A 12,762-nucleotide genomic window follows, 5' to 3' on the forward strand; every position below is an offset into this window, starting at 1 on the left:
GCATGGTCTAGGGGAGATGGGGGTGGTCTAGGAATGGGTGTGCGGGGTGTGGGTGTGCATGGTCTAGGGATGGGTGGCCATGGCCTAGGGGAAATGGGCATGGTCTAGGAGAGGTGGGGGTGGTCCAGTGATGGGTGGGCATGGTCTATGCTGAGTGGGCGTGGTCTATGGAAAATGGGCGGGCCTTGGTAAGAGTGGGTGCGGTCTACACGGCGTGGGCGTGGTCTAGGAAGGGGTGGGCGGGGTTATTGGGTGACCCCTCCCCCCCCCCCTTAGGGTTGAGCTAGTCGGATGGAGCGTGGATGTGAGCGGCGGGGAAGGTGTCGCCGTGTTATCAGAGCGGTCCACAGTCCAGTCCAGTCCAGTCCAGGGTGCGGGCAAACGGGGCGCTGGTGGGGAGGGAATGCGGGCGGGTAATGGGGTCACGGTGGGTGGGTGAGGGGACAGGAGGGGAATGAGGGGACAGGAGGGGGGAATGAGGGGACAGGAGGGGGGAATGAGGGGACAGGAGGGGAATGAGGGGACAGGAGGGGAATGAGGGGACAGGAGGGGGGAATGAGGGGACAGAGGGGGGAATGAGGGGACAGGAGGGGGGAATGAGGGGACAGGAGGGGGGAATGAGGGACAGGAGGGGGGAATGAGGGGACAGGAGGGGGGAATGAGGGACAGGAGGGGGGAATGAGGGGACAGGAGGGGGGAATGAGGGGACAGGAGGGGAATGAGGGGACAGGAGGGGGGAATGAGGGACAGGAGGGGGGAATGAGGGGACAGGAGGGGAATGAGGGGACAGGAGGGGGGAATGAGGGACAGGAGGGGGGAATGCGAGGGGGAGGTTGCCCCCAGGTCCTAGCGCCCGACGTCTCCTTCTCCCACCCACACCAGTCTCTGCCGACCCGCAGCGGCCGCGCCGTCGGATTAAAGACTTAAATCCCTTTGGTTTCTCCGCCTCGCAGCGACGTCCGCGCTCCGCCATGGCCGCAGCGACCCCGGTGACCGGCAGCCGGTTGCTGACCAAACTGACCGGCCTGCCGGCGGGCAGCGTGTGGGGGGAAGTGAGCGGACTGTGCCGCCTGGCCGGACCTGTGGTGAGTCCGTCAGTCCCTCCCCAGTCCAGGCGCTCGCTGTCTCCCAGTCAGCGACCTGAACAAACCAAATATAAGACGTTTAGTAATCATTAATGCATTTATTATAGTTATAAATATAGTCAATATTGTTAATAATTTATTTAAATATAATGTATGTATATTATTTATATCCTATAATATATATTGTATAGTATTATATCATATTATATAATAATATATCATAATGATAACATAGAATAAGATTATAGGATAAGGTTATAGATACAGAAAAACAGGTGCAGGAGCAGGCCATTCGGCCCTTCAAGCCAGCACGGCCATTCAATATGACTATGGCTCATCATCTAAAATCAGTACCACGTTCCTGCTTTTTCCTCATATCCCTTGATTCATTTGGTCCTAAGAGCTAAATCTAACTCTCTTGAAAACATCCAGTGAATTGGCCTCCACTGCCTTCTGTGGCAGAGAAATCCACAGATTTGCAACTCTCTGGGTGAAGATGTTTTTCCTCATCTCAGTCCTAAATGGTCTGCCCCTTATTTTTAAACTGTGACCCCTGGTTCTGGACTCCCCCAATATCGGAAACATTTTTCCTGCATCTAGCCTGTCCAATCCTTTAAGAATTTTTATATGTTTCTATAAGATCTCCTCTCATCCTTCTAAATTCCAGTGAATGTAAGCCCAGTCAACCCATTCTGTCGACATATGTCAGTCCCGCCATCCCGGGGATTAATCTGGTGAATCTACGCTGACACCCTCAATAGCAATAATGTCCTTCCTCATATTAGGATACCAAAATTGCACACAATACTCAAGGTGCGGTCTCACCAGGGCCCTGTACAACTGCAGTAGGATCTCCTTGAGGATGTAACAAGTAGAATGGATGTGGATTGCCTTCATCCCACTGGAATGGATAAGTGAAATCCCGAGGATTCCTCCCTCCCACTGGATCCTCGGTCTCCTAGTATTTCTGGGAGATTGTTTGAGTCTTCCTTAGTGAAGGCCGAACCAAAGTACTGCCATACTGTTCTGCCATTTTCTTGTTTCTCATTATAAATGTACCTGTCTCTGATTGTAAGGGACCTGCTAACCACTAATCTTTTCCTTTTTACATATCTAAAGAAGCTTTTACAGTCAGTTTTTATATTCCCCGCAAGCTTTCTTTCATGCTATTCCCCGCCCCCCCCCTTAATTAACGGCTTTATCCTCCTCAAATTAAGTATAGTTTGCCAGTCTATCCTAGCCAATTCCCATCTCATACTTTCAAAGTTCCTTTCTTTAAGTTTAGGACCCTAGTCTTTGAATTAACCGGGTCATTCTCAAATAAGATTATATAAAATAATATAGTTTAGTATATATCATTACTTATAATTGCTATATAAATAATTTATCGATTTTTCATTGATATAACCCACTCGAGCTAAAACACAGTCACTGTCTGAAATGTAGTTTAAATAGTTCGGAGGAATAAGCAAATTTTTGTGTTTTTGATTGTTTCTATCGCATCTACGTCTGAATTGTGAAACAAACTTCACAGGAACCCTATCTAACCACAATTTAAGATATTTTAGATTAAGAGACTCCTTTATTTTTCTTTTTGTTTTGTGTACCTTGTGTGCTGTGACTGTCGGCAGACCAATGTCCCTCTGGGGATGAATAAAGTTGTATCATATCGTATGGTATCATAGATGCTGTCTGACTTGCTGAGTTGCTCAATTTTTTAAACCATCATCTGCAGTTCCTTATGTCTTGAATTCTGGAGTTGGTAAAAAGGAGAGATTTAATGAGGAGATGGTATTGGGAGGGCAGATGGATTGGGGGGGGGGGGTGTAGTGTAAGGGTTAAACAGACAATTTTAGCCAAAATGAAAAATAGAGTCATCAGCTAAATTAGCAGCAGTGTATTCCATAGCCCCTCAAAAACAAGATTCAAACAAGCTATCTCCTAGAATTGTCCTTGCAGCTGTCCATATTGTCTGGGAGTGTAGCCTTTCTCAGGCCATTATGTGGTAAAGTGTAGCGTTGGTGAACAAAATAGTTGGGTAGACCACCCACGCACGCAATGATGACTCCTTCCCATAGACAAAGGCACGGAGGCATAGGTAATGGAAGAAAAGCTCTACATTATGGCGGGCCTGGAATTCGTTGAGGTGGAGGCAGAAGGGAAGGGAGGCCTCTGTTGAGGACAGACCATTCTGTATCAGAAAGCTAATCTTTTGCTTTTCTTTGACAGTTCATATCACACCTGCTGATCTTCTCTATAGGTACAGTCAGTGCCATATTCTGTGGGCATTTGGGAAAGATTGAGTTGGATGCTGCTGCTCTTGCCACGTCGGTGAGTTCCGTTTAGTTTAGAGATACAGCGCGGAAACAGGCGCTTCAGCCCACCGAGTCCGCACCAACCCGCGATCCCCACACATTAACACTATCCTCCACACACCAACCACAATTTCACATTGTATACCAAGCCAATTTACCTCCAAACCTGTACGTCTTTGCAGTGTGGGAGGAAACCAAAGATCTCGGAGTAAACCCACGCAGGTGACGGGGAGAACGTACAAACTCCGTACAGACAGCACCCATAGTCAGGATCGAACCTGGGTCTCAGGCGCAGTGAGGCAGCAACTCTACCGCTGCGCCACGGTGCCACAAAAAACATGTTTAAATCTCCAGGGGAGTGCGAGAGGTGGATCATTGTGTCCCGTTGTCGAGTTAGGATTAGGATCACATTTTGATACTTTATTGATTGCAGCAACTACATTATAATTGTTGTTCACTTCTTTTTGTGCAGGTTGTCAATGTATCAGGTATCTCCGTAGGTGTTGGGATAGCCTCGGCCTGTGACACGCTCATATCTCAGGTACGTGCACACTGCTTGCGTGTATAATGATAAAGATTCCCCCTTGAGCATCAGCACTGCATTTTTGCATCTGCCCAAAAGTAAAAACATCTAATATTACAATGTGGACCAATTCGTGGCAACGTTTTACATAGTTTACTATGTATTTGCATTCAAATGTAAATTTAGATGAGACACTGGTCCTGTTTTCTCTGCTTGGTTAATTTACCTGGAAGGCCACATTGTTGCTGGAAATTTATCTTCAAAGTCAACGTCTGACTTGGTTTAGTTCAGAGATACAGCATGGAAGCAGGTTCACCGGTTCACCAAGTCCTTGCTGACCATCGGTCACCCGTTCATGCTACTTGGTCATTGAATCCAAGTGCAATAATTAATGGAGGCACAAAGAGGTCAGGAGTTATGGGGAGAAGTCAGGAGAATTGATACATCAGCCACGATTGAATGACGGAGTAGACGGATGAGCCAAATGGCCTAATTCTGTTTCTATAACCTAAGGGGCTGTAGCTGCTGGTTTACCAAAAAAAAGACAGTGCTGGAGTGATTGAGCGAGTGAGGTAACAGCATCTCTGGAGAACATGAATAGGTGATGTGTCGGGTTGGGACCCTTCTCCACACTAATTGTGTGTCAAGTCAAGTTTATTCATCACATACACATACGAGATGTGCAGTGAAATGAAAAGTGGGAATGCTCGCGGACTTTGTGCAAAAAGACAAACAAACAAACAACCAAACAAACTACAAACAGAATCACATATTCTTTTACATGTTAAATATTGTGGGCGGAAGGAAAAAGGTTCAGTAAAGTTAGTCCCTAATGAGATAGGAGTTTACAGTCCGAATGGCCTCTGGGAAGAAACTCCTTCTCAACCTCTCCGTTCTCACAGCATGGCAACGGAGGCGTTTGCCTGACCGTAGCAGCTGGAACAGTCCATTGCATGGGTGGAAGGGGTCTCCCATGATTTTATTGGCTCTGGAGTTGCACCTCCGGATGTAAAGTTCCTGCAGGGGGGCAAATGAAGTTCCCATAGTGCGTTCGGCCGAACGCACTACTCTCTGCAGAGCCTTCTTGTCCTGGGCAGAGCAATTCCCAAACCAGATGGTAATATTTCCAGACAAGATGCTTTCCACAGCCGCATGTGTGTGGGAGCGAGGGGTGGGGGGGGGTTGAGAGAAAGCTGAAGAGAGTAGGGGCAGAACAAAGCCTGGCAAGTGATAGGTGGATACAGGGGGTGGGGGTGGGGGGGGGGGGGGGGGGGGGGGGATTGTTTGCTAGATCCATGTTCTCCAGAGATGCTGTCTGACCCACTGTCATATCTGCACACCTCTCATAGATGAACACATGTATAATGCAAATTATACTCCCTTGAGCATCAGAACTATATTTTTGCATCTGCCCTAAATTTAAAACATCCATCATTACTGCTGGTACACTTACATCGGCAAATTCGTTCCATTTCTACCTTTGTTATTCAAAATAATTGCAGGCACAATCATTGTTCGAGTAATTTAAAATGTATTTAGATGTCTCCACGTTCCAGCAGCAAATTGCTTCTTTAAATGGTTCAGGCATTTATGGTTTCCTGTGCTAAATAGCCGAACAGAGGTCGGCAAAAGAATGAGTCTGATTGCAATGAGTGAGACCAACGGGGTTATTTCCACAGACGGGTGATGATGGAAGAAGGGGCCCAGTCTCAAGATCAAGTGTTGGCCTTTTAGCATTGGAAGAGATATTAAGTTAAATCAAGCAATATGGGGATATTGGCCGTTCGGACATGGCTTGGATCCATGTTCGTAAGTTCATGTTCATAAGTGATAAGAGCAGAATTAGGCCATTCGGCCCATCAAATCTACTCTGCCATTCAATCATGGCTGATCGATAGCCCCATTTCCCTGTCCTATCCCCATAACCCCTGACACCCGTACTAATCAAATGTGTAAATTTATTTGTTTAAGAAGGAACTGCAGATGCTGGAAAATCGAAGGTACACAAAAATGCTGGAGAAACTCAGCCGGTGCAGCAGCATCTATGGAGCGAAGGAAATAGGCCAACGTTTCGGCCCGTGTTTGTGCGTTTTACTAGCCTGATAAAAAATGTCCACGAGTAAAAAAGGTCGAGAATTAGGTCGTGAAAGTGGGTCATGCCCTTAAGTTATCCGAGTGTAATAACAGTGTGCATCTGAGTTATGTAATCCTTTCAAAAGATATTGTGACTTTGCAACACAGACTGCATGGACCAAGAATCGTTTGTTCTAATTTTCAGACGTATGGCAGCAAAAATCTGATGCGAATTGGGGTGATTCTCCAACGAGGGATTCTCATTCTGATGATATTCTGCCTTCCCTGCTGGGCGATCTTCATTAATACTGAACTCATCCTGTTGGCCTTCAAACAACCTCCTCAAGTTGCAAAGTGAGTGGGCTTGTTGTTTCACTGAGTGGAGTTTGCGCATTATCCTTTTTGGTGAACAAAAGTGGGCTTGGTCCCTGTGAATGAGCAATGTGTTACACCAAGAGCGCACAGTCTGGGCCTGGCTACACATTTCATGTGAGATAGGCCCTGGGGCTGAAGCTCTACATTATGGCGAGCCTGGAATTCGTTGAGGTAGGGGCAGGAGGGAAGGGAGGCCTCTGTTGAGGACAGACCATTCTGTATCAGAAAGCTAATCTTTTGCCCTTCAGCCCCAGGGCGACATGCTGGCGTAGCGGTAGAGTTGCTGCCTTACAACATCAGAGACCGAGATTCAATCCTGATGACAGGTGCTGTCTGTACATTGCTTGTTCATACTTCCTGTGACCGCATGGGTTTTCTCCGGGCTCGCCGGTTTCCTCCCACTTACAGGTTTGTAGGTTAATTAGCTTTGGTAAAATTGTCCCTTGTAGGATCGTGCTAGTGTGTGTGGTGATCACTGGTCGGCGTGGGCTGAATGGCCTGTTTCCACGCTGTACCTCTGAAGTCTAAAGTACCATCATTAGTGCTGTACTCCTTCAATACTACAATATCCAGTTCCGACATGGGTGCTGTCTGCGAGGAGTTTGCATGTTCTCCCTGTGATCACATGCAATTGCTCTGAAAATATGCTCAGTCGATCCATTCTTTCATCATATGTCAGTCCCACCATCCCGTGAATTAACCTGTTGAACTTACGCTGCACTCCCTCAACAGCAAGAATGTCCTTCCTCAAATTAGGAGACCAAAGCTGCACACAATACTCTAGGTGCAGTCTCACCAGGCCCCTGTACAACTGCAGTGGCACCTCCTTGCTCCTATACTCGAGGTGCTATTCCAATTGTTGATATCTGTAGCAATACCAACCCACCTTGCTTCTGTTTTGTGTTAAGAATTTCATTGTTTCATTGTCTGTACATGGATCGTCTGGGCTTATATTCACTGGAATTTAGAAAGATGAGAGGGAATCTTATAGAAACATAAAAAATTCTTTAGGGATTGGACAGGCGAGATGCAGGAAGAATGTTCCCAATGTTGGGGGAGTCCAGAACTAGGGGGTCAGAGTCTAAGAATAAGTGGTCGACCATTTAAGACTTAGATGAGGAAAGTCTTTTTCACCCAGAGAATTGTGGATCTGTGGAATTCTCTGCCACAGAAGGCAGTGGAGGCCAATTCATTGGATGTATTCAAGAGAGAGTTAGATATAGGTCTTCAGACTAATTAAATCAAGGGATATGAGGAGAAAGCAAGAAGGGCCAAATGGCCTACTCCTGCACCTATTTTCTATGTTTTTTTTAATTCTATGTGACGCCATTTAGTCTGTGTTTGAATTAACAACTTCTGTCTCTCTTGCAGGCTTGCACAGCACTATGTGAATATACTTATTCCTGGTCTTCCCGTGAGTGAATTATTACAGGCAAACAAAGTCTGATTGATGTGTACGCAATATTGGTTAAGCCATTGCCTTTAATATCAACGCCCGCATGTATAACATATGCAAAATGAATCTCACTGTGCAGTGTGGCATGGTTCCATCTCCTCACCTGGGCTGGGCAGTCGTGTGAAGGACTAGTAAAGGTCATTGGGATAACATTACAAAAGCAGAGTACAGATAGGGTGACACAGCGGTAGAATTACTGCCATACAACGCCAGAGACCCGGGTTTGATCCTGACTATGGGTGCTGTCTGTACAGAGTTTGTACGTATACCCCGTGACTGCGTGGGTTAACATAGGATGAGCGTTTGACGGTACTGGGCCTGTACTCGCCGGAGTTTAGAAGAATGAGGAGGGACCTCATTGAAACGTACAGAATAGTGAAAAGCTTGGATAGAGTGAATGAGTGGTGAGGATGTTTCCATTGGTGGGAGAGGCTAGGATTAAAGGTCATAGGCTCAGAATTAAAGGACATTCTTTGAGGAAGGAGTTGAGGTGGAATTTATTTAGTCAGAGGGTGGTGAATCTGTGGAATTTATTTGCCACGGAAGGCTGTGGAGGCAAAGTCGGTGGATATATTTAAGGCAGAGATAGATAGATGCTTGATTAGTATGGCTGTCTGAAGTTATGGGGAGAAGGCAGGAGAATGGGGTTAGGAGGGAGAGATAAATCACCCATGATTGAATGGCGGAGCAGACTTGATGGACCGAATGGCCTAATTCTGCTCCTATCACTTATGATCTCAAGCACTTTACACAAGAGATCAGAGACAATTTTATACCTCATGGGTCTGTAGTTTGGACCATTGCAACCTGAATGGTCCAATCTCCAATAACCCATGAGATTAAATGGCAGGTTCAATGCTACATCAGAATATAGGACTGGAGTTGACTAGACAGGACTTGGGTCTACAGCACCATTCAATAAGCACATAGCTAGTCTGATCTTTGGCCTCGACTCTATTTTCTGCCTGATCCACACTCCCCTTCAATCCAAGCAGTCAGATTCGTGTTTTCATGACCTGTGAGTATAACTCTTGTCCATCCTGCCAGTGTTTGTAACTTTTGCGTTCTTCATCTTTCTTTCTTAGGCAATGTTTCTTTTTGAGTTGGAGACCAAATACCTTCAGAATCAGGCAAGTAATTTTCTTCATGTGTGTCTTTCTTCCTGGCAGCAGAATACGGGATTTATTAAGTTGAGGTGTGACTGTTCGACCTATTCAGCATCTTTGGAATGCAAGCTGTGAGCTTGAGAGATACAGCATAGATAGAGGCCCTATGGCCCGACTCCACGCTGAGCATCAAACACCCGTTTACACCAATCCTTCACTAATCTAATCCAACTTTATTCTCTCCATATTGTTAAAAATTCTACCAGTTGCACACACGCAAGGGACAATTTGCGGAGACCAGATCCACACTTCCTTTGGGAGGAAACCCAGGCGGTCACGGGGAGAACGTTCAAACTCCACACAGACATAGTCCAAGGTCAGGATCGAACCGGGGTCTTAGACGTTGTGACGCAGCACCTCGACTAGTTGCGTCACTGTGGCACGTTTCTTTGGCTTTATGGCACTGACCTTGTGACTTAACCAGAGGAGACCAGACCCGGGCAACACAGGGATGCCACAGCTGGCAGTTTCTCTGACAGTGCGCCATCCTGTCTTTGTGGGCATTAGGTTTAAATCCTGGAATTCCCCACTTGAGAACACTTGAGAAGCACCTTCACCAGAAGGTGTGAAGCATTTGAGGAAGGTCGATCCACTTCCCATTTAAAGAATACTAGACCAAGTGCAGACCCATTGGGTCTGTTCCCCCAACGTGTGGTTGCAGGGGAGGGGGGTGCTGGGGGTGGGGGTGGCGGCATGCGGCGTCACACACACTAACTACCCCCCTGCACAAACGCTAACTACCCCCCTTGATATTATATTAATATTATTAATTTGCTCCTTTTACCCTATAACCTCCCTATCCACTGACGCATAGCCCCCCAACTCATCTAGAGAGGGAGGAAGTGGGGTAGAGAGTGAGGGCAGAGAGAGAATGGGGAGAGACAGAGAGAAAGGGGCAGCGACAGAAGGGCAAGGGAGAGGGTGTGGAGGAGAGGGAGGTGGGGGAGGAAGGGTGAGAGATGGAAGGAGAGAGAGAGGGGAGGAGAGAGATGGGGAGAGAGGACGGAAGGGGGGCTGAGAGGGGGGAAGGGAGGGTGAGAGGTGGGGGGGGGGGAAGTGAGAGGGAGGGTGGGGAGGGGATGGGAGGGAAGGGGGAAGGGAGTTTAGGGGTGGGGGAGGGCAGGGGAGTGCGGGGAGAGAGATGGGGAGGGAGAGAGAGCGAAATGCATCACATGTTCAGAATGTTCTGGAAATGAAGCATGCGCGTCTCATGCACAAAAGCCGTCGGCAGCTCTATGGAATTCAGGAGAGGAGCCTGAACCACACACACCATCTCACACCCCCACACACACCCCACACCCCCACACACACCCACACACATAGTGGGTCGATCTAAGCTGTCAATGTAGACAGCAAATTAATTTTTTTAAACTGTCTTTTAAATTAAAAGTTAATGTTAAGAATTAGTGATGTTAAGTGAGAAATAATTAAATTCAATTCGATGAAAAACAATGTAATCACCACCCTGGCAGGCTGGGGGGGGGGGGGGGGGGGGGGGGGGGGGGCAGGAGGCAGATGGGCCAGGTCCAAAGGTATTGTGAGGTCAGCGGGCGGGGCCAGCAGGCTGATGGGGTGGGGCCGGGCGGGTTCAAATATGCAGTTGGGCCAGGTGCAAAGGCATTGTGAGGTCAGCAGCTGAGCAACCTCAATATTTTTTTTAAATGTCAGTTTGATGATAAATTTTAGTAAATATCTCGGGAAATAATCGACCAAACTTATAGAGGATTGGATGGTTGAAATCATAAGGAAATTTTCTACCAGAAGATGTAAAACTTTCACAGTTATTTTAAAGTCGGCGGCTGGGCAGCGGTCTGATTTTTTGTTTAAAAAGGTCACATTGGTCTACAATTTTAATAACAAAGTCAGGAAAATGATGTACCAATGGTACAGAGGAGTGGATTTCTAAGCTTGCAAGGGAAATCTCTACTGAAATATGTAAAAATGTTCCCGTTTCGGTGTCTGGTTTTCGATACGTTTCATATGCAAAATGACACGCGCACACACACGCACACACACGCGCACACACACACACACACACACACACACACACACACACACACACACACACACACACACACACACACACACACACACACATACACATACACACACACACACACACACACACACACACACACATAGTTTAATAGATACTAGACCAAGTGCAGACCCGTTGGGTCTGTTTCCCCAACGTGCGTTTGCGGGAGGGAGGAGCTGCGGCATCACACTCGCACTAACCACCCCCCAAACACACAGGTGGGCGGAGGGGGGGAGGGATAGAGACGGGGTGGGGAGAGGGGAGGGTGAGAAGAGGGGAGGGAGGGGAGAGGGGGAGGAGGAAATGGGAGAGATTTGGGAGGGAGAGCGTAGCGGGGTCGGGGGAGTGAGAGGGGGATGGGAAGGGGGATGAGAGTGGGGAGTGGGAGGAGAGAGGGGAGGCGAGCTGTGCCGGATTATCCATTTTGTCGGACCAACAGAGGTCATGTAATAATAATTTAACAATACATCTCTGACCCACAAATTATCTCCCCCCCCCACCCCCATGTCTCTAAAGCACTGCGGACTGCTAGAAACTTAAATACAGAATTTACAATTAACAAAGAAGTAAACAATTAAATCTTTCAGGACAAGAGGTACACCTCTTGAAAGAACGCACCATGCACAATGCTCTTGTAATTTTGTCCGGATGACAGGACAATAAGCTATATTGACATGACAATAAACTCTCTTGACTTGGCTTGACTTGTCATGGACCAGCAATTACATTTTGTCAGCTCTGCGGCACCCCGCTGTTTTAGATAAATGATAGGAGCAGAATTGGTCCATTTGGCCCATCAAGTCCATGCCGCCTTTCAATCATGGCTGATCTATCTATCTCTCCCTCCCAATCCCATTCTCCTGCCTTCTCCCCATAACCCCTGATACCCGTACTAATTGTAGGTTAGTAGGTTAATTGGCTTTGGTAAAATTGGAAATTGTCCCTAGTGTGTAGGATAGTGTTAAGTTCTGAGGCTATGGCCTAGACTCTCCCATTAGTAAATGGGCATCTTGATTTTGGTTTTTTTCCCCCTCCCACTTCAGGGAATCATTCTGCCTCAGATTTGCACGGGTACTGTGACCAACATCTTTAACGCTGTGATCAATTACCTCTTGCTGTTCGTGCTGGGCCTGGGAATTCAGTAAGTAGCAGACTACTTGATTTTTCTGCCAAGAAAGAAATGCAAACACGTAAGGGCCTGTCCTACTTACGCGGCTTTTCCGGTAGCTATGGGCACCCGTCATAGGTCGCCGAATATTTTCAACGTGTTGAAAATTCAGCGGCGACCAGAAAGATGCTACGACTCTTTGGGTGACTAGGAGACTGCTCATGACCATACAGGTCACCCCCTGGCGACATGTCACGGGGTGTCACCAGGGGGCATGTTGCCAGGGGGTCGCCTGTATGGTTGTGAGAGGTCACCATGGGGTGACCTGTATGGTCGTGAGAGGTCACCAGGGGGTCGCCTGTATGGTCGTGAGAGGTCACCATGAGGTGACCTGTATGGTCGTGAGAGGTCTCCTAGTCACCCAAAGAGTCGTAGCGTCTTTCTGGTCGCTGCTGAATTTTCAATATGTTGACATTTTTCGGCGACCTATGACGATGGGTGCCGGCAGTCGCCGAAAAAGTTGTGTAAGTGGGACAAGCCCTTGATTGTCATTTTGTTTAAATGTTATTGCACTAATTAGCAATGGTGCACAAAGGTATGATGGTCATAGAGTAATACAGCGT

General features: G+C 47.3%; 1 protein-coding gene across 3 annotated transcripts in view; it reads left to right on the forward strand.

Annotated features, from left to right (window-relative positions):
* The first annotated feature begins 282 nt into the window (after positions 1-282).
* LOC116988804 (multidrug and toxin extrusion protein 1-like) overlaps positions 283-12,762 on the forward strand; it is a 29,380-nt gene continuing 16,900 nt past the window's right edge. The window contains exons 1-8 of one of the 3 annotated variants that reach the window (XM_033045723.1): positions 283-304; positions 954-1,085; positions 3,315-3,416; positions 3,873-3,941; positions 6,202-6,350; positions 7,743-7,785; positions 8,913-8,957; positions 12,075-12,172. In XM_033045723.1, coding sequence (XP_032901614.1) covers positions 972-1,085; positions 3,315-3,416; positions 3,873-3,941; positions 6,202-6,350; positions 7,743-7,785; positions 8,913-8,957; positions 12,075-12,172 — 620 coding nt within the window. In that variant the 5' untranslated portion in view covers positions 283-304; positions 954-971. Of the gene's footprint in view, positions 321-364; positions 372-953; positions 1,086-3,314; positions 3,417-3,872; positions 3,942-6,201; positions 6,351-7,742; positions 7,786-8,912; positions 8,958-12,074; positions 12,173-12,762 lie in introns of those variants that run through there. The other 2 variants (XM_033045721.1, XM_033045722.1) reach the window with 2 other exon arrangements.

This window comes from Amblyraja radiata, chromosome 28 (genome assembly GCF_010909765.2).
Source record: "Amblyraja radiata isolate CabotCenter1 chromosome 28, sAmbRad1.1.pri, whole genome shotgun sequence".
NCBI lineage: Eukaryota > Metazoa > Chordata > Chondrichthyes > Rajiformes > Rajidae > Amblyraja > Amblyraja radiata.